This window comes from Sylvia atricapilla, chromosome 6 (assembly GCF_009819655.1).
Source record: "Sylvia atricapilla isolate bSylAtr1 chromosome 6, bSylAtr1.pri, whole genome shotgun sequence".
Taxonomy (NCBI): domain Eukaryota; kingdom Metazoa; phylum Chordata; class Aves; order Passeriformes; family Sylviidae; genus Sylvia; species Sylvia atricapilla.
Genome location: NC_089145.1, coordinates 50981804 through 51002868, shown reverse-complemented (window position 1 = coordinate 51002868; position 21065 = coordinate 50981804). Strand labels below are relative to the sequence as shown.

General features: G+C 42.5%; 1 protein-coding gene across 1 annotated transcript; it reads left to right on the top strand.

Annotated features, from left to right (window-relative positions):
* The first annotated feature begins 3441 nt into the window (after positions 1-3441).
* CALM1 (calmodulin 1) lies at positions 3442-14520 on the top strand. Its single transcript, XM_066321927.1, has 6 exons — positions 3442-3591; positions 6549-6579; positions 7549-7692; positions 9718-9824; positions 11279-11414; positions 11648-14520. Exons 1-6 carry the CDS (start codon positions 3589-3591, stop codon positions 11674-11676), a joined length of 450 nt encoding a protein of 149 aa, XP_066178024.1. The 5' UTR covers positions 3442-3588; the 3' UTR covers positions 11677-14520.
* Positions 14521-21065: the final 6545 nt, after the last annotated feature.

The following is a 21065-nucleotide window of genomic DNA, read 5'->3' as shown; positions in this document are numbered from 1 at the left end:
GGAATCTCACACATATAACTGGCAATATTATACCCATGAAAAAACCAATCATTAATTTTTTCCAGTTGCACAGATGTTGCATGCGCATATATACTTGATTTTGGCTTCTTGTACTTCTAGCTTATTATAAACTGGTTATCTATGCTTATTGCCCTAATATCAGCCTTCCAGCTGTGCATGAAATGATATGACAAACTTCTGTCCATGTGTTCTCACATCTGTTCTCTCAGGACAGATGTTTGTGGAATGTTTTAATTTATTTTTGGGGGATTTTTAACTTACATAAATATAAGAAAACTTGATGCATGTGAGGCCAAATTCTTCAGTGCTCATGTTAACAAACAGTCAAAGTTGAAAAGCATACCTTGTATGTAAATAGTAAGGTTTATTATTTTGTCAGGTTCTCAACAGAATTCCTCCTTATATCTTAGGCTGCTCCCAAAGAATGGACATGTTAAGTTTCTGCTAAAACAAAGACCAACTGTAAGACTGTCATCTTACCTTCACAGCAAGGCGAAATTTAGGAATGTAATACTAGGTGGAATGGTTGCAAGTCTTCCATTGCAACCATTTTATTTATTTTATAAACAAATTTATGAAATAATAGTTTCTTACTATTACAGTTCAAACACAACTCCACAAGAGCATGCTTAGAGAGTAAAGTAATTTAGAACAGTAAATTTATCCAGTCAAAATGCATTTTAATAGCTATTGCCTAGCCCTCTGTTCATAGAAAAGCTCTATGGCAATGGGATGGCCAAGTTCTCTGGTGTCAGGCACAAACACTAATTCCATCACCCAGTCCAGCTCCCACTGAGATTCAGGAGATTTTCAATGAGGCTCTAGAAGATCCTGGCAAATCATTTGACATTGTATATCATTGGAATGACAGGGGCAGTTCTTGCCTGGCCACAACTGAATGTAAATTTTAAAGAGAACAAAGAATACTGATCAAGGTCTAGCTGTACGATTGAGTGAAAGCAAATTTACAAGGAGCGGGGAGATGCCAATTTAGGTGATTTTTTCTTTGCATTAAATAAGCAGCAAAAGATTAGTTTTCTGGTTTGTTTACATTTATTGTTGCCATATGTCAAATGAGGAAAAAAATCCCCTTAGTCAGAATGGTATTTTGGAACATGAGCTGTGAAATATTTTCAAATACAGAATGATGCAATTTAAATAGAAACTACTGCAGAACTCAACTGTGGCACCTAACTTGATCATCCTGGATTTTTTTAATAAAGTAAGATAACTGTACTCCAAGTTACTTTAGAAGTAACTTGATTTCCAAATTTCATTTTAAATAAAATTGAGTTATTAACATGAACCATCAAGAGTTAGGAAAAGTAGACACAAAAGGTTAAAGAAAAAAAATTAAATAGGAATAAATGCCCAGCAATCCTTCTGCTCAAAAGGCCCTGTTAATCTTTGGCAACATTCACTGAATGTTACTGAGTGACTTTCTACTTCACATTTCCAAGTTTCATCACGTATGTCCAAATGCTGTAATGCTGATAGTTTGTAAGAGACTCTACATAAATTTTAATTACTTGTCTTATAGTCTCTCCTCAACAGATAAATCTAATCCCTTTTTAACAAGTGAAGGTTTGGATCAATGGAAGAAGAACATATTACATGTGCTTAAAATTAACTTTCAGGACATTGAAATAAAGTATCTACATTCTAAATTGTCACATTTAAATGTTTGTAAGATTATTCTTCTGATAATACTTTTTCTTTGCAAGATAATTGTACAAATTTATTAGCCCAGGATTTGTGTAGAATTCAGTGTTTTAACAATGAGATCTTCACCTGTGTATGACCAGCACAATAAACTGAACAATTTGTACATGCACATTGTTCTTCACATATCCCTGTGAGTCTCAGGGAGTTCCAAGATTCACTTGTCCAAGCAAACACTCTTGTAGCTTACACCAATCAAACCCTGCACCATGCCTTACAGAAAGAAATTAAACTAGGAAAGTAAGAGCCTAAAATTGCTGGTCTGGTTTGAAAATGAAAGATCGATTATTTGCATGTTCTTCCACGGGGGAAAAAAAAAAAAAAAAAAAAAAAAAAAAAAAAAAAAAAAAAAAAAAAAAAAAGAAAGGAAGAAAAAAAATCAACATCAGTTTGAGGCATATTAAAAATAGGAGGCTGGGCATTCCATATCTAACATGGAAGCTGCCTATAAACCTATCATTTGCAGACCAGCCGGCTGCAAATTGGTTTTCTGACACCATACAGTAGTTGCTATACAAATGTTAGAATGGTTTGGGAACCAAACTATGACACCTTAAATGTGCTATTTTGTTTGATGAGAAATCCATCTACATTGCAAACAGGTAACTGGTGTGCTTGCCAACCTATCAGTGTGTTCCAGAAAGGCAAGCAAATAAATTGTAACTTCAGTGGCAAAGCTATTGAAACTGTTAAACAAACAGAACCAAACTGATTTTGTCTTTATTTCAAACACTGAAAGTACGTGTGATTTTTCAAAAACAGAACAGACAAATGAATTTCCAAAGATTTAGTGCTATACTGCAAGCAGATTTATCGGAATTATGACCACACTGGAAATATTGAAGCCTCCCAATCCAGAGAAAGGCCCAATCTAAAACCTTCAACTAAAAATATCTCGAACTACAACGGTTCTCAAAATCTAAGGGAACCTGTCAAGAATGGAACCAAAATCCTAGATTCCAAAGTGGGTCCATGTTTATCTGTGCTTCCATGCCTGTTAAAGAAGGCACAGTGTGAATACTACAATATTTTTTTGGCTTATTACCAGTGTAGACAAAATCCTCAGCTGACAGGAAAGAAATGAAGAAAACACTTTGACATCAGGACATGCTGTTGCTGCCTCTCAATTGCAGGCTTCAGAAGAGGCTGAAGTGACACCTCAGTTGTAAGACCATCCGATTCTGGATTGAATTTTGCCGTCGCCTGGATTTTGGTGCTTGGCAAAAGCCCTGAGATTAATAAAAAGGCACCCGTGCTCGCTTCAACATTTTAGTTTTACAGTCGCTGTCACACACGCCTTGTCCCCGAAAAAAGAGTCCTTTATTAAGGTTTCCCCGCCGTCTCCCTGCCATCATCCTCTCTCCCAGGTGCCGCTCCGGGCTCCCCGGGGGAGCGCAGGCCGCCCCGCCGCCGGGAACGCTGTCTAGAAAACAATCAGGAAAAAAAAAGCACCAGCTCTGCCGGGACGCCCTCGCTCCGGGGGTTCCAGCCCGGAGAGCGGCGGGGAGCCGGCGGGGAGCCGGCGGCAGGGCTCGGCGCGGCGGCGCTGAGGCAGCGGCGCGCTGCCCCGGGGCCTGTGGCGGGGCCGGGAGCGGGAGCGGCGGGGGAGGGGCCGGGCCGCCGAGGGGCAGGGCCGCCCGCCGCAGTCACCTCGCACATACCGCGCCGGGAGGAGGGAAAAGGGCCCCGCTCCGGCGGAGGGATACGGCCCCACCTATATAGCGGGCGGCGCAGGCTCACAGCCCCAGCACTCTGCGAGCCGCGCCGGGAGGAGGCAGCAGCAGCCGCCGCCGCTCGTGGTCGCGCAGTTCGTGCAGCCGCCGCCGGGCCCGCCGCCGCCGCGCCATGGTAGGGGGCTCCTTCGTTCGACCGGTTGGGCGCGGCGCGGGGTGCCCGGGCTGGCCGAGGGGGGCTGGTGCGCGGTGCGCTCGCTTAGCTGGGGACGGTGGAGCTGGGCTGTCCCCGGAGGGGAGCGGGGCTGGGGGGAGCCTCGCGGGGGCCCTTCCCGCCCGGGTCTCCGCGGGGCGAGCGGTTTGGCGGCCGCGGACTCTTCCTCTCCCTACCCCCCGCCGCACTGCGCGGGATCGCCGCGGAACTGCGGTTCCTTCCTCTTCCGCCGCTTCCTTCCCCTTTCCCCGGGCCTGCCGTGCGGGCGCCCCGGCCCCGCGCCCTCCCGCCCCGCCTCGCCTTCCCTCCCCTGCGGAAAGGGCCGGGCGCTCTCCCCGGGGCCGCGGCCCCAGCGCCGGGCAGGGCGCGCTGCGGGGCGGGGCGCGGGTTTGCGGGCGAGGATCCCGCTCGGCTCCGGCACCAGCTGCACTGCGCAGGGAGCGGGGGGGCGGCCGGGGGAGGGCACCGCGCTGCAGCTACTGCGCCCCCCCAGTCCCCCCCCCCCAAAAAAAAAACGCAGCCGCGGCAGCGGAGCCCATCGCTGTCTGCATTACATCATGTCTCCTCCTCTTCCTCCCGGCCCCCGCGCACCCCCCGGCCGCGGGGACCGGGGCGCTGTGCGTGCCGCTCGGTTGGAAGCGGCCCAGCTCCCGCATGAGGGGCTCGGGCAGGAGGGGCGCAGCCTCCCCTCTGCCCGGGGGCGGCGGGGGAAGAGCTCCTGCCCCGGCCGCCCGCGGCAGGAGAGGCGATGGGCAGGGAAGGCTGGCCGCGGAGCGCCCTGGCGGTTGAATGATGAGAACGTGGTGTGGAGAGAGAGGGAGGGAGGGGAATCGGGGACGCACTGCAGCAGTGGGTGGCTGCTGGCCGGGAAGGGCGCCTGTTGCGCCGGCGGGCTGCGAGCTTCCCGCCCCGCCGGGACACATCGCATCATCTGCGGGCTGCTGCGCGGCCGGCCAGCGCGAAACACAGCGAGAGGAAGGGCTGGGATCTTCCCGGCCGTGTAACGCTTCCTACGAGAGCGGAGAAACAGTTGCAGACTGACCTCTAATCGCTTTTTGGCAATCTGGGTGTTCCTCGACTCTGTCTCTCCATCTCCCCTTCCCGTAGGAGAAGGCTGACATCACCAGGACAGGATTTGATGACTTGGCTGGGTGGGGTGATGGCTCCAGCCCTGGCTGGGTACCTTTGTCCTGTCGCTGTGGTAAGGGGATGGTGGCTGAGCCTGTTGCTCGGGAAGGTGAACCCCTTGGCAGTGTAGGGTCGGGATGTGTCCTCGGCATCACCGGGTGTGCGAAGATTTTGTTTTGTGGGGGTTTTTTTCGATTTTTTTTTTTTTTCCCATTTGAAATATGATTTTTAGAAACCTTCAGCGAGCTCCGATTAATGGGGCAGTGAGCTGGTGCTGTGTGTTGGAGGTTTTTTGCCAAGGTGTGGCTCTGTTTCCTGTTCTGCAGGGCAGTGAGTCTGTTATGTAAATTCCTTAGATAATCTTTAAGTGAAACCTCGCAATTTCTGGAAAATCACAAAGAGTGCAGGAAGTCGAGCTGGATTTTGAACACAAGCCTTTTTCTCTTTTTTTCTTTCTTTTTTTTATTCTTTTATTAAAGAAGACTGTCTTTAGCTGTAAGCATCTCTACCCTTTTCTCCCTCCTCCAACACACTATGAGAAATTGTTTAATCATTACATACAGACCTTAAAACAAACCCCCCACCTAATTACAGATGAGATCTGCGTATTTCCCTTAACATATAGAGCATATTTTCAACTCTATCCTTTTCCCATATACAAGAGCTTAACACTGTATAGCTGATTAATTCTCTTTTGTATTTGTTGCTCTTTGCTGCAGTTAGGTGTCTTTTACACTTAAATAATCATGTTTTAGGACGAGCAGATTTTGCCTGCCTTCTCTGACCTACAAAATTCTGTTCTGTTTGTAAAAACGGTCCAGTAAAACGTGTTTAAAACAAGTTAATACCTCGTATTTTTCAGTATCTGTGATTAGGTGTGTAAAATCCTCTTTTTTTGTTTTTTTTTTTTCTTTAATAGGAGAAGGCATATTTTTCCATAAAAAACTAGTTAGCTCCTTTGAGTCCAAACAGTGGAGCTTCTTGTGATGCTCTATCCATACGTAGGGAGAGGCTTCTGGAAGGATGTGGCTATCACAGTTAAGCTCCAGAACGCCCTTTTGATTGCCCACTGAGCTGTATACCTTTGTATTCAGTGGCCTCTTGATGTACAGAAGGTCATAAGCAGATATTTTAACTCTTGCCACTTAAAATGCTGTCTAAAACAACCTGCGTGTCAGCATGAGGCACCTTAAACTGCTCGGCTGAATGGAAAAATAACATGACGGGTGAAAACTGTAATTTTCTTTGTCAGAGGTGGCAAAAAATCTCTTGTAAGACGGAGCTGTAGCTCGTCATTTGGCAGCAGAGGCCGTTGTGTGGGCTGGCAGGGGGCTGGAGGCTGCTGCAGGGAGGGCAGGGCTGGGGCAGTGGGCGGCACGGCAGCCCACGCCTGTGTGTGTGTTACCCCCACGCCTGTGTGCTGGGGCACTGCACTGCTGGGAGTGGCGTGTGCTGTGAAACCCCAAACACGTGGCTTGAGGGCTTTGGTGCCTCTCTGACCAGCTGCAAGGAGCCTGCCCTGCGTCCTTCATGGACCAAATCAGATGCACCAAGTTGCAGGATGGCGTTTGGCTCTTCGCTTGGTTTCAAACCAAGGTAGCCCCGTATGCTTTTGGAAACAGCTGCATGGTGTAGGTGAGTGCAGTCTCCTTGTAGGGACAGAATCCCAGGGTTTGAAAGTGACTTCATGAAAGCAATGATAAATCGCTTCTGAAATTTAAAGGAAGTGCCTCATGGCTTGACAGCGCTAGAGGTAAACAGTATTCTAAAATGTTCTATTCTTCGTGTAGGCTGATCAGCTGACTGAAGAACAGATTGCTGGTAAGTGTTTTGATGATAATTTCTTGGGGTTTTTTTTTGCTACCTCTTGTGACCAAAAGAAAATATATTATTTCAAGCGTAGTGGAAAAAACATCTTGGACAATTTTAAATCTGTACTACCATTTTTGAAAAGCAGTCACTTAAAAAAAAAATCCCAAACTAAAAAAAAACCTGACAGAAATATTCTGGAAGATTACTGGTTCATTGCCTCTTAATTTAGGCTTATTCCTTGGACTACAGATAATGATATTTTTTTTAGATGCTCAGACTTGAGCCAAGTTCTCCTTAGATTTCTTGCAAACAGAATTAATTGCTGGACTCAAATGCCCTTAAGAGTCAAAAGCAGACCTGGGCACTCTTTAATAGAGTGAAGATAAACTACAAATGAAATGGCAACAAAGAAACCTCAGATGGATTTTTTGCACATTGTTGCAAGTCCGTGTCTTTTAAATAAATCTTCTAATAGACTGCTTGTTGGCCACTCTGGTCAGGAGAAGGAGCATTATTTGACCTTCTGGAGATCAGTCCCCCATTTGTGGCTGACACTAATTCTTACTGTCTGCTGATTTAAAAATAATTGGTAAATGACAATGCTTTTGTTTCTATAAGTCTGTTAATTGTAAAGGGAACCCAGTGGCTCCTTTCAGTTATTTCAGACAGCTGCTGTTTGTGAAGCAACTGTGCCTCAGGCAAGATGCAGATGCATGGAAATGAATTGCAGAGTTGTAATGCAAATAAATAGCCACATGAAATAAGTTTGAATTTACTGTGAAAATTATGTGTTGGTATTGTAAGTAATTTTTTTATTTGTATTTGAGAGTGTTAATTCTCTCAATAAAGGGATAGTTAGATGAAAAGAGAAAATGTTTCTTAGAATTGTACCAGGCTTTGTCAGTAGGGTGCATTTTTAGTCTGTGGTTTTCTCGTGCTGATGATGTCTCTAAACACTGGGACTGTTTCTGCCTCTAGAATTCAAGGAAGCCTTTTCCCTGTTTGACAAAGATGGTGATGGTACTATCACAACAAAAGAACTGGGAACTGTCATGAGGTCACTGGGTCAAAATCCAACAGAAGCAGAATTGCAGGATATGATCAACGAGGTAGATGCTGATGGTAAGTGTTGGGAAGGTGCTGTGATCATATGTATGACCTCCACACCTGGGCCTAAACTGCAAAGGGAAGACTATGAGATAGAGCTCTTCAAGCAGTCTCAAAATGCTGGATAGACTCTAAACTCAGCAGGATGTCAAAGATGCTGGCAGCATTTGTGAGACTGAAAACAGGCAATGGGCAGAAACCAAGTTATGCTATTTGTCTTTAATATTTTATGGGTCACAGGCTTCCTATTGCTATCTGACTTGCCCTGACCTGCCATTAACCTTTCTTTCCATCCAGCTTTTCTGTATGTGTTTTGTCAGCCCATGCTGTTTTTAACAGCTTTACCAATGTCGGGTTTTGGCTAAGGCAGAAAAAAGTGTTAGGAGTGGAATAGTGTTTTCAATGGAAGTTTAGCACAACAGGAAGAGACTATGTAGTCTATCTGATGTATTAAATCTCTAATCGATAAAGAGGGGCTATTGGAGGCAAAGGCAGAAAACCTTTCCTATATCAAGGTTAACAGAATTATTTTAAATGAACACCAGGAAGCCCATATTGTGCTTCTGTATGCCACATAGGCTAACAATTTTAAAAAGGAAAAATATTTCCCCTGCTCAGAGATGTCAAGCCTTTAGTCTTCTGTGTTGGTTGTGATAGTGATTTTTCTCTAATCTTTTTGTAAAAGAAGAGTGAAAGCATATTGGCAAGAGTATAAATTGTTGGATTATCAGGCTGTATTAATGGAAGTATTTTCTTTAAAACAGTGTAAGTTGGCCTTAATTGCCGAGTCTTTGCAGAAACTGAAAAGCTTTACTGTCTGCAGTGGTGTGTAGAGCCTGTGTATAGTAGCTTTAGGCTGCAGACCAAATGCTGCTCTGGTGGATTTAAAACAGAAGGAGACTGAGGACTTCAGATAAGTATGCCTGCCCAGTTGTTTAAATTTGGGTTACAGCAGGATGCTTTACTAGTTCTGCATCTTCATTGAAGTTTTTTTTCGAAACTGAGTATGAGACCTGTGTTCATATTTTACTGGTGCATAAAGCTGGCCGTGATGGTAAACAGCTGTGTATGTCCCAGGCTGGAATCCCTAGGATGCCAGGATTTTCTTAAACTTCATTTGTTGCATAGTGAATTTGTATGCTTCTTTAATTCAGTGGATAGATCTTAGTTGCACAGTGAATTGTTTAATGTGGTTTTGTGAACTGCTTAATGTGCCTTTTTTGGCATATAGAGCTGAATCCTGACTATACAAATCTAGTTGCTTCACCATGCCACTTTTTTTCCTAGTTTTGAGCAGCCTGAAATTTAAATCTTTGCTTTGAACGAAAAGCTTAATCTCAGAGATGAGGCCTGGATGTCAGCAGGGATTTTCTGTTTTGCAGTAAAATACCAGTAAGAACACCTATAGACAAGCTTACCAGTAATAACAAATAACATCAACTTTTCTTCTGTCACTGGAATTTGCAGATCCTTGTTGCCCCCTAGAATAGTTTGTTGCTTTTGTGGTGTGCAACTTTGGTTGATAAGGCAGTTGATTTTTAGAAAGAGAAAAAGTAGTTTTGAACAGTGTAGTGAAGTGTGATGTTCCCAAATATTAGATAACCTGGGGTTGTAATGGCAGCTCAATGTGTGTTCTTCCTGGAAGACGCAAGATTTGAGCGATTGTGAATAAATTAAAAGGTTAATTTTGTGGGAGTTATTTAAAGTAAAGATAAGTCTTGTTATTGGTTAACCTTGAAGCATCAGACTGACATTTTACTTGTAGCTTGGGTGGCAAATGGTGTGGCCTGTCCTTGAAAGATGGCAGCAGTTGATTTTGTGCTGAAACAGAGTGGCTGCTCTGGTGCTGCATGTTGTAATAGCAAAAAGGGCAGTGGTAGCAATTTAGGGAGAAGAATCAGTTTGTCTATAAGAACAGTTAATAGAGCATCTGTCAGTCTTGTCCCTGGCTAAGTAAAATGCCAGATTTTATTTTTTTTTTGTTTGGTCATGAAGAAAAGCACAGAAGTTTAATTTTTGGAAGTTTTTTTTTTTATTAAGGCAATGGCACTATCGACTTCCCTGAATTTTTAACCATGATGGCCAGAAAAATGAAGGACACAGACAGCGAGGAAGAAATCCGTGAGGCATTCCGAGTCTTTGACAAGGTATTACTAAAAGTACAGCTACTCTTCAAAAGCAATAATGATGTCTATATTTTCCTTAGTGTTTTCTCTCTTGTCGAGAAGGAGTACTCTAGTAGAAGCAGAGGAATTTGGAACATAGCAGAGATTGTTCTGAATTGTTCTGTAGAACCAGGACTGTTGCAGCCTGGTTATACTTGCTTTATATAGCAAGGTCTGAGCTTTAGGCTCATCCACGAGGAAAACGTTTTGACCTTTCCTTAAAAACAGAGATTAGCAGAATTTAATGCTTGGTGGGGTGGTGGGGATGATGTTTTTGAGGAGTGTGGGTAGAGGAGGGGGATTTTTCTGTAGCTTTTGACTTTGATGGGAGTGGGGAAACATTGGCCTGGATGCACGAAGTTCTTCAATACCCTATGGAAGCTTTTAAAGTCAAGATGATGTCATCAGTATTTGGAGGGACACGAACTGTTGCACGTTCTCTTTTCAAAATGTGAACTTTGAGGGTGGTTTCATGAAATCTTAAGAGCTCAGCTCGCTTGAGCTTGTTTATGAATGACTGGGCATATGTCAGTTTTCTAGAACAGGGGCTCCCCTCTTTGGATTGTTTGAATATGACAGATGTTATACAAGAATTGTTGAGTAGTGGCTGGTGCAGCTGTAAAGCTAATGCACATGTATGTGTGGAAGATGACTTTACTACTACTTTTCATGGGAAAAGAGGCTCTGTCTCTAGTACTTTGCTAAAAATGTGGGGGTATTTCTGCATACTAGATTAGTGCTTAAAGCCACTGAGGTAGGCTATCTACTGGTGATGGCCAGGTCCTGCTCTAACAGAGTGTATCCTTCCAGTGTATGGAATTTCTGAAGTGGATCCAGAGTGAGCTTTAGGTTTGAATGTTGCAAATTGGGACTCTGGCTTAGAGAAGAGAAATTGACACTTCTTTTTAATTTTACCATAAAACTTCTCAAAACTTTTTATGAGTAGCATTTAAATGCTTTCTTTGATTTGTTATATATTGTCTTATCCAAGAAGCCTCACATGGCCAGCTGCAGTGTGGTTATAGGAGTAGTGTTAACACAGAAAAAGTCAACTTCATTCTTGCTGGTGGGGAAGCGGGTCTCTTTTTGGCCTTGTGTAGGCAGCAGAGACTAAACAAAAACTTGCTTGGTTCTGTTTCTGTGTTTATTTTTGAAAACTCTTTAAAAGCATTAAAACTACCTTATCACAGCTACAAGTCAGGCATGCAGTTGTTATTACAGCACAATATTTGTATGGAAGGATATGGTGTCATGTGTGCCTCCGAAGGCAGTGGGACTAATACATACTGCAGTTTGTACAGTGTGCCAGGTCTGTACATCTGTTCCCAGTGCCATAAAGCTGCATCAGAAGCTGTTACTGGAAACCTAAATGTAGTTTCCAAGTTAGTCAATGTCAGGATTGTTGTTCATGGTCTTGTGCAACTCTTTTCCCCTAGGATGGCAACGGCTATATCAGTGCAGCAGAACTACGCCATGTTATGACAAACTTAGGAGAAAAGCTAACAGATGAAGAAGTAGATGAAATGATCAGAGAAGCAGACATTGATGGGGATGGGCAAGTCAACTATGAAGGTAAAAAGATGCTTGTCTTGACTGAAAAACCATTATTCAGACTGAGGAAAGCCTGTTGCATAAGGCATAATTATTAATAATTTTTGAGACACTAGTTTATTTGCTTGTTCAGTTCTGTGGACAAAACCTTAGATGCAGTGAAAGGTGCTTTTATTATGCCAGCTGTGTTTTAGACACTTTTGACTTGAAGTACTCTGGAGACAGTAAATCACAGTGACTTTTTGTCTTTTCAGAATTCGTACAGATGATGACTGCAAAGTGAAGAGACCTCCTTTACACCTTTTTTCCTCTAGAAGAATCAAATTGAATCTTTTACTTACCTCTTGCAAAAAAAAAAATGTTCATTTATTCATTCTGTTTCTGTATAGCAAAACTGAATGTCAAATTACCTTCTGTCCACAAACTGCATGTAATGGTTGGTGGTCCTGTCCCTAAAAGATAAAGTTAAACATCAGTTTTACAATATAAATAATTGTACTACCTTGAAAATAAAAAAAAAAGGAAGCACTTAGTGAACTCAAAAGTTCCATTTGCTAATGACTATTACACTGTTTGGGCTGGCCAGTTTTTCATGCATGCAGCTTGACAATTGAGCACAGTCAGACATGTGTATTAAAAGGAAAAAAAAACCTAAAGGATCCACTCTCTTGTTCAACGGTGGATTCTAGTTCAATTTGTAGTATAAATTGTCATAGCTGGTTTACTTTAAAATTGGTTTATACCTCAGGATGGTATGCAGCAAAATGGTTGAAGGATGCAAAACTTAAGGAAAATGCCCTAAAGGTTGAATGGTTCTCCTGTACGTAGCAGTGTGCTCCAAAAATAGGATGATCTTAACTATGGATGACATGTCTGTGTTAAAATACTGGTTTAACATTGTCTGCATTGCACTATAGTGAAACGGGTGTCAGGCTGTTACCGTTCACAAAATTTTTAAAAGAAACCTTCACCAAGGGAGCATCTTTGGACTCTCATATTTTTAAAACCTTCTGTACCATGACTTGGAGCTGGCGGAGTAGCCTGTGGACTTCAGCACAACTATCAACATTGCTGTTCAAGATATTACAATTTATGTCCATTCCAAGTTGTAAATGCTAGTCTTTTTTTTCCAATAAAAGACCATTAACTTAAAGGTGGTGTTAAATGCTTTGTAAAGTTAAAATATATATATATAATTGAGATAATAAACCAAAAAAGCAGTAGGAAGGAAGTGTTTCTATGAATGACTTGCTGCTAAATTATAATGCACATGTATGCAATAAGTTATCCCCTATCTTTTCAAGATGGCAAGAACTGACCTCCTGTAACCCAAGACCTTTGCTATAAATAAATGAACTTGTGCTTGCCTTTCATATTACGACAATGTTAATTTAGTTGGTCTCAAAGTCGTGTAATGCTGACTCGTCAACTATCAGCACAGAAGTAACACCTCATTTCACTACAGTGGAGAGCTCTGAGCATGCATGTCAATACTGGGGAAACATGTATAGGTTGCTTATGTTTTTTTGACAGGTTATAAAAACTATTGGAGAATTTAAACAGCATGGACTTCATAGATATCTGTGATTCTCAAACATGCCAAAAATGCATTTATCTACCCGCAGAAAGAAAACAAAAGGACATTTTACAATATGTATTTTAAAAAAAACCAAATTAAGCCTTTTTGGAAACTGGGGCTATTATGTCTTGACTTCTCAAACACTTGCATGAATTTTGTGGGGTGGAGAAGAGGACTAGGGTTAATTTAAAAACGATCTTGTTACTTCTGCTTTGCATGCACTAGCAGTGCTTAGTCATTCCAGTTCTCTGAATCAGTGTTCTCTGATCCTTCAGCTTCCCCATGAATGAGTGGCAAAGCAGCTGTGTGCACTCTTCTTTGAAAGAAGAATGCTTCTTCTCTTTCTTTTTTCTTATTTTTTTTAAGCAGAGCCTCCATGTGGTAGGCTTTTACGCTTGGGAGGGCGGGACTACAGAGTAATTACTGACTGTAAGTTTTTGTTTCAAAATGTAATGGGTTGCAAACCGTAATTGCTTGATTGCATTTGGTTTTGGAGAGTATAGATGCCGTCTCTAGGAAGAGATGGCAAGTCTCCATTCATCCTGTCTAACTGAGGTGCGTGTGCTAAGAACTTGGTTTGCTCAGTGAGGGGTCAAGGGGCACCTCCAGAAGGCAATTGCGACTACCTGCCTTCAGTGACTTTTATTTTTTTTTCCCCTGGGGGGTGGGGGGAGTTCTGGGTGACAAGGGACCCAGACACTTTAACCAAGTGCCTAAAAGTTAGATGGGCTGAATGTAGGCAATTTGTTGTAAAGGCTTATTACCATGGCTGTGGATGCTGTCCTAGCAAACTGGCCTCAGTGATGGGAATGTCTGACCACCCTTTGAAAGTAGAGTCGTGCACAGCAGCTGTGAACTGCTCCCTTGGAGTAGTGCTTGAGAACGGCTGCACTGATTCTGTAGACCAGCTTTTAAAGAGAACGTACTCAAAAGACAGGCAAGGTAGGAACAATGGTTGCAGCTCTGAACTAATTACTTCTGCCTGGGTGTGCAGAGATCTTGTCTAGTAGGTAAATGCTTCTTACCATCTATCTGTCATTCACTCATGGTTGGTAGGGTAGTTAACCTAAGAACAGCTGCTTTTAGCTTACTCAGTGTGCTCTGTGCTTGCTAGCAGAGACCTCATCCTGCAAGAGGTTCTTGGCTTGATTAGAAATTGTCTGGCAGTGTGCAGTGTTGGTATGCCCTGTAACTGAATCTGCCTGGAGGTATCTAATTATTAACTGACTTCAGTACCACATCAACCTCGAGTAAATGTATCCTCTGTACAGGACTTAAGCTCTGTTCCCTTCTGCATAGTGAATAACTAGAAAAATGAAATGGTGTCATCAAGGTCTTTTTTAATTTTTTTAATTTCTTTTTTTTTTCCTGTGAGTGTGTGTGTGTGGCTTTGGCTTTTTCCAAATGTGAAAGTGTGGGCTGGATACACTTGGTGCATGGCTTAGAAACATGGGACTGGAAAGAACTTCCTGGGTCATCAGATCCAGTCCCCTGCTATTGCAGGCAACCGTGTCATATAATCCTTTTAATAAACTGATCAAGCTTAAACACCTGCTTGTAAGTGGCTTGTTTTCATGGAAGTTCTGTAACTCATGTTGCTCTCAACTGATGCAAATAATATATGAAATATGAAGTTAATCAAAAGGTCCTCCAGCTTAGCTTTAGGTTTATCATTACATTTATTTAACTGACTTTCTTGAACCTGTTATTATTTGCACAACACTCAGGAAAGTGTTGAGTCTTTACCCCCACTTGCTATGAATAAGAGTTGGTGTGCTTGCTTATTTTTTTTAATGGAAAAGATGGATGTCTGGCTTGTTGAAACCTGTTAGATATGTTAATTGTCAAGGCAAGAAACAATTGAGTTACTTGTATTTGATACATAAATTTAAGGCTAGAGTATACATAACCATTTTTAAAACACATCAACTTGCAGTGTAGTTTTATATTTAATACTGAAATTGTACTGCTAAAGTTTAAACTGCTGTTAATCATATTCCTCTTCTGATCATAATGAAAAAATAAAGGGTAAGAAAATGCTTAACATAGATTATTCATTATCATGCTTATTTTATTAATACCTCAGGCATCGAAACATCTCCAGTTCTGGGGCATTTGTTCTGTTTGCTGGGGTGGGCTGGAGTGAAGGGTGGGGGGGTTACTGATGTAGAAGATTTTTAAACCCCAACCATTTGTCATACTTGCACAACTTCAGACATTATAAAAAACTCTTTGAGAAAGGACCCTACAAGTTAGTGATGCCTCAGATGCACATGAGGGTGTGGGGCTGATCTGTGGGCAGAGCTGTGCCCTGCCCAGGGCACTGTGGAGGGGGGTGAGGCTGTGTCCTGGGCCTTGGATTGCAGCACGTGTGTGATGTGAGTGCAGATTCTTATTCCCAGATGACAACATCCTAGACTAAAAACACGTTCTTGGGGTTTAGAAATACCAGAGTTAATACAGTTTGCTCTTCCCCTGCCATGAAACTAACTGGAACACTTGTTTTGCTGCAATCCATTTAGGGTTTGGGTTCTTTTTATTTCATGGCTTTGTTTGGATTGGGGTTTTTTGGGTTTGGTTGGTTTGTTTGTTCATTGGTGGTGGTGGGGGTTTGATTGGTTTGTGTTATGGTGTTTTATTGTTATTTGGGATTTTTTTTTCAATTTACTAAGTGAAATCTGGCAAAGGACTGTGGTAGAACCACAGCATGTTCTTCTGATACACAAATGTACAACTGTCAAAGGAACATAGGCAGTGAAGGCTGATGCCCTGGTTCTCCTGACTGACATTTAGGAAATCAGATATTTTATTTTTGAGTAGAGTGGGTGGATCCTTAAAATCAGCAAGACAAACATATCAAGTTGTGTGGGGATTTTTTCCTAATAGCATTGCAATTCAAAAATATTATTTGGGTTTTGGGTTTTTTTTTTTTTTCAATCCAAATACAACTGGATTTAAAATACTGTGAAGTAATGAATTACTTCATTACTTCAATGATGAATTGTGCAAAGAACTGGGGTTCCAAAGTTTCTTGATGTTGGCTATAGAAACTTTGCATGAAGGCTCAAGTACTTAGTGGATTTTATCTTTTCTAAGAGCCCCTATCAGTGAGTATTCTAGGGTATTTGAAAGAGTTGGTAATTCCTTTCATAGTAATAAATTGGCTTTTGAATAGAAGTGAATAAGTATCCCAATAAATGGCAGACTTATTGATTAGGTAAACTCCAAGAAAACCTCCTACAGTCTCCCACAGTCTAGCAGTAAATGAGTGTGTTGCTCTCTATCTGACTGATGACTGTAACCACAAGCAGAGCACACTTCAGAGCACAGCACAACCCTTTTGGCCTTCAAACTATTAAACTCCAGGAGAAAAGCCTGCAAACACTTTACACAAAACGTGTTGTAGCACAGGGCTAAATTTCTCCCACATCCCTGTGGAGACCAGCACCGTGTACAAAGCTGAGAAACGAAGAGCAGCAGATCTCCCAGCATTACCACCAGTGACCTTCAAAAAGAGGTTGCAAGTTGTCCTTTCCAGCATCCCTGTAGGTGAGTGACAAAGCTAGATCTGCCTTGCAGTGGGTACCACGGCCTCATTTGTGGTGTCTTCTTGCTTTGGTCTTTCATAGAAGTTTCATTGACTGGGAAGTCTTGCACAAATCTCCTCTGAAGAGCTGCTTTCGTTTCAGTTGCCTTAGAGTCAGCATCCACAGAAATACTGAAAGAATTATTCACAGTGCAGCATTTTCCTGACAAAAGCAACCAAAATAGTGGTTGAAGTACAATATGAAAAGCTTTCTAATAATCTAAAAATTAATCAGAATTATTTCTGAGTATTATTTATTTCTAGATCTCTAAGAATGATGTATTTCAAAACCAGATTCTTCGACAAATGTCATGCTTGCCATAAAATTTGCAGCATTTAAAATGAACACAGTATTTGAATAGGAACCAACTGAACCAACTGAGAAATTCATAAAAAGGCATTAAAAAGCATTCCCCATTTTACAAGTTTGCAGTGGGATTGGCAATAATCATGCTGTCAGTGTAGCAAGTATTCTGAAAAAGGGTCTGGTGAAAGAAATGGATGGAGGGAGAGTAAAAAGAATACCTGTTCATGGGACTGCTTTGTAGTCTCGTCCTGCTGAGTATTTGTTGTCCAAAATGCTAGAAATACTTAATTGTGGGCTCCTTGTTTTTTTTTTTTTTTAGCAGTGATGCTGTTACTGGGTTTGTTCAGCTTTCCTGGCTCCCCACAGCTCTCCCTTGCTCCATGCTAACTTCACATTTACCTGAAAATATCCAGCCTGGAAAAGCTGTCAGCCTGCTGCTGTTCAGAACTTGCCAAATGTGCTCTGCTTATTCTCAGCTTTTTTAAAAATATATATCTAAAAGAATAATTTCCTCCAGACATTCTGTTAGGAGACAAAACATGACCACCATTTCATAAAAGTTTTACTGACTATCTTGTAAAGTGAAATTTTAGCCCAGACTATTTAGCTGTCTAGGAATCTCTGTGCAACATCAACAAAATTAATTTCTCAAGGATTTTGACATAAAATTTGATGGATATTTCCTAGTAACTAATTTATTTCTTTAGATATTAATAAATAAAAATTCCTACACAAATATACCAGATGCCCTGACAATCAGTGTGTATGATGCTGTCACCTTACACAGCTGAATTAAAGACAAGTAGATTCAATTAGTAAATTAAGTCAGTAAGTAAAACAGAACTTCAGTATCAAAGAAGATGTCTTGCACTATGGTACAGTTACAAAAGCACAGCAAAAGTGTGAAAATAACATTGCTGATTTATTTTCCATCAAATTAATTTATAGAGGAAGATAATTTCTTAAGTAGCTCAGGTTAGAATTCTTTTCTGTATTAAACACTTGCTCATGTGAAAAATACTGTTGGAGAAAAAAGGGTTTTAGGGCTACAAAACTAAGTACTCAAATTTTTTTAAAAAACCCCAAACAATAAATGTTATCTATGAAACTCAAGACTGGCCTATTGCAAGTGTGATTGCAAAACATCATGACACTGTCTAATCTCATTCTATACTGCCCTCAGCAGCTTTCCATCAGTGTATTAAACTTTTAATGGCAACTTTCCTTTCAAATGCAACATTCTGTCCATGCCCTAGTCACTACCCACTACCCAGCTCTTGCTCCAAAGTCAGAATACTATTTTCCTATGACACTTAGGTGTCTGAGTGCTTCACAAATACTACGTTCTTTAAAGGACACACAGTGAATTAAGGACATTCTTTATCCTCACCAAACAAAAGGAGCCAAGGTTCACTGAAGTCCAAAGCAGTATTTCTGAGAGTTCAATCTGAGACATTTTCATTTGTAATAATCATAATCATGCCTGATGTGTGGTACACACACCTTGTCAGTAAGAGCATCTTTCAAATTTGAAAACAAAGTCTAAGCCTCTGGGTTGAAGCCTATGTTGTTGTCTAAAGTTCTGGGAAGAAGCAGCTGCCTGTAGACAGCTGAGCCTGAGCAGTTGGTCCCACCCCACTCAGGGCTCCATGCAGACACCAAGAGCTCTTGTTTTCCAGGGCAGCCCTGGCCTGCATTGCCCAGCAGGTCACCTTCCTTCTTGCAGCCCCCATCTCACTCACTATGCATTGCCTTGCTTATGCAAATGATGAAAAGACATCAACTGTGCGGCACTTCCTTCATTGCATCACACCAATTCATGCCCAGAGGAGCAGCGAAGAGAACACACTGAAGAAAAAACAGAGTGATTTCATGCTAGGACCACAAAATAAGGGGGTGCTGGTGGTGGTGATGGTTTGTGGAAGGAGAGTAGGGGAATTAAGGCGGCAAACCCCCTCAATTGCAGCACTTGGTGCTTTCCAGAATAACCTTGTACTTCCGTTGCTGTTTCAATCTTGTAATTTACTATTACGAAAGGGAAAGCAAAACTACGCCCCCAGCACAGGAAACTCGGTTTGTGGCATCACGGCGACACCCCAGTGAGTCATCATCTGAGCTGCTGCCATTGGGCTCTGCACAGGCCTCTGTGACATCTTGAGGTAGCAGAGGAACAGCAAGCAAAGCTCTTCTGCTTCCTCAGCAAACCCAACATGGGGAGGGAGAGCTTTGCCCACAGATTTGCAGAGGAAAGGTGGATTCAGGACTGTGGGATCAACTCACGGCTCTGCAGGAGGTTGTGCTTTAATGGTCCTAAGCCTTTTCACCCATCCCCTGTAACCAAGACCCCATACCTTCTGTCCTCTTCAGGTCCCATCCTCTCCATTTTATTTTCTACCATGTCAGGCCCAGCTTGTGCCTCTCGGCATTTCTAGATTTCCTTGTCCCACAGTCCTTGCTCTTTTACAATTTCTGCACTCCTGGGCTAACCCCAGTTGGGAACTCAGCCCCACCAGCCACTGGCTTGCTCCCCTCCCCAGTGGGATGAGGGAGAGAATCAGAAGAATAAAAATGAGAAAATTCATGGGTGGAGATATAGAGAATTGAATCAGGAAAGATCATGCATGTGCACAAATCAAGCAAAACAAGGAATTAATTCACTACTCCCTCTGGGGAGGCAGGTGTTGAGCCATCCCTAGGAAAGCAGGGCTCCATCCCACATAATGATTATCTGAGAAACAAAAACAGTAACCCAAACAACACCCCCCCTTCCTTCTTCTTCCCCCCAGACTTTACTGCTGAGCATGATGCCATACAGTATGGAATATCATGGAATGGTTTGGGTTGGAAGAGACCTAAAAGATGATCTAGTTCCAGCCTCTCTTCCACTAGACTGGGTTGCTCAATGCCCCACCCAGCCTGGCCTTGAACACTGCCAGGGACAGGGCATCCACAGTTCCCTCTGGACAGCTGAAGTCAGCTCTCCCGGCTGTGTTCCCTCCCAGACTCTGTGCAACCCCAGCCTGCTTGCTGGTGGGCTGGGGTGAGAGGCCATAAAAGTCTTGATGTTGTGCAAGCACTGCTCAGTGATAGCTAAACCATCCCTTTGTTACCAGTATTTTTTTGTGTCACAAAGTCAAAACTGAGGACAATATGAGAAACTATGAAGAAAATGAGCTCTACCCCAGCCCAAACCAGGACATCAGCCCATCTATTTCTGTCACTAATGAGGGCTGCCAATGATATATCTTCTTCCAGATCTCCATTCCCACAGCTTTTGGTTCTAATTAGTTGATTTCTCACCAAAGAACTTCATTCTCTGTGTTATCTAAGACAGGGTGATCACTCAGGTCAGGGCACAGATGAAGGTTTTCCTGTGCTCTGCTCAGGCCCCAGGCTGCAGGTGTGGATCTGAGCCTTGCCTGACTTTCCTTACTCGCAGCAGCAGAGCTGTGATTGCAGAAATAAAAGATACAGCACAGGCTGCCCCAAGCTTCAAGCTGGAGATACTTAGTAGTCTAGGGTGAGGCAGCTGCTGGAAGTCTGCCTTGGTCATGAGTGCTGGCTGTGAGGGTCCACTGCTCTGTCTGAGACACTTCCCTGAGACACTCCTTTTGTCTCAGAAGAGTTACTGCTTTTTTAAACATTGAGTGCACCACTCGTATCTTCTGCACCACTCTCATACCTGCTTGCATTCAAGAGGAGCTTGGCTGTCCACTTCTGAGCAGAACCATACTAGATGTAAACTGAAGCATTCAATTCATCCACCACTGATATTCAGCCCTCTTGAACCTAAAATGTGGCATATTTATAAGAGACAGTCTTTGCTCATGGGTTGTTCCCATGTGAGGTCAATGCATTCAGTTCTGAATTTAGGGCTGTGATGTGGTGGAGAATAAGTCTGAGACAGGGAGCAAAGTGATACCAGGGACTGACACAGAGATCCCTCCCAGCCCTCTTCTGCCAGCTCTCCTCTACCTTTGTCGTCCCTTCTTGCCTAATCTCCATCTCTTCTTATATGTCATGACACACTTTACTATTCTACAAAGCCCACCTCATTGAAGCTAATTCTTTTAATAGGCAGCTTTAGATTAGGACATCAGTTACTGTTTGCTAATCTACTGCACGAGTACCTACACATAAAAAGTACAAGTAAGAAGATCTCAATTGCAGAAGTATGACTGCACAAAAAGTCACATAAAG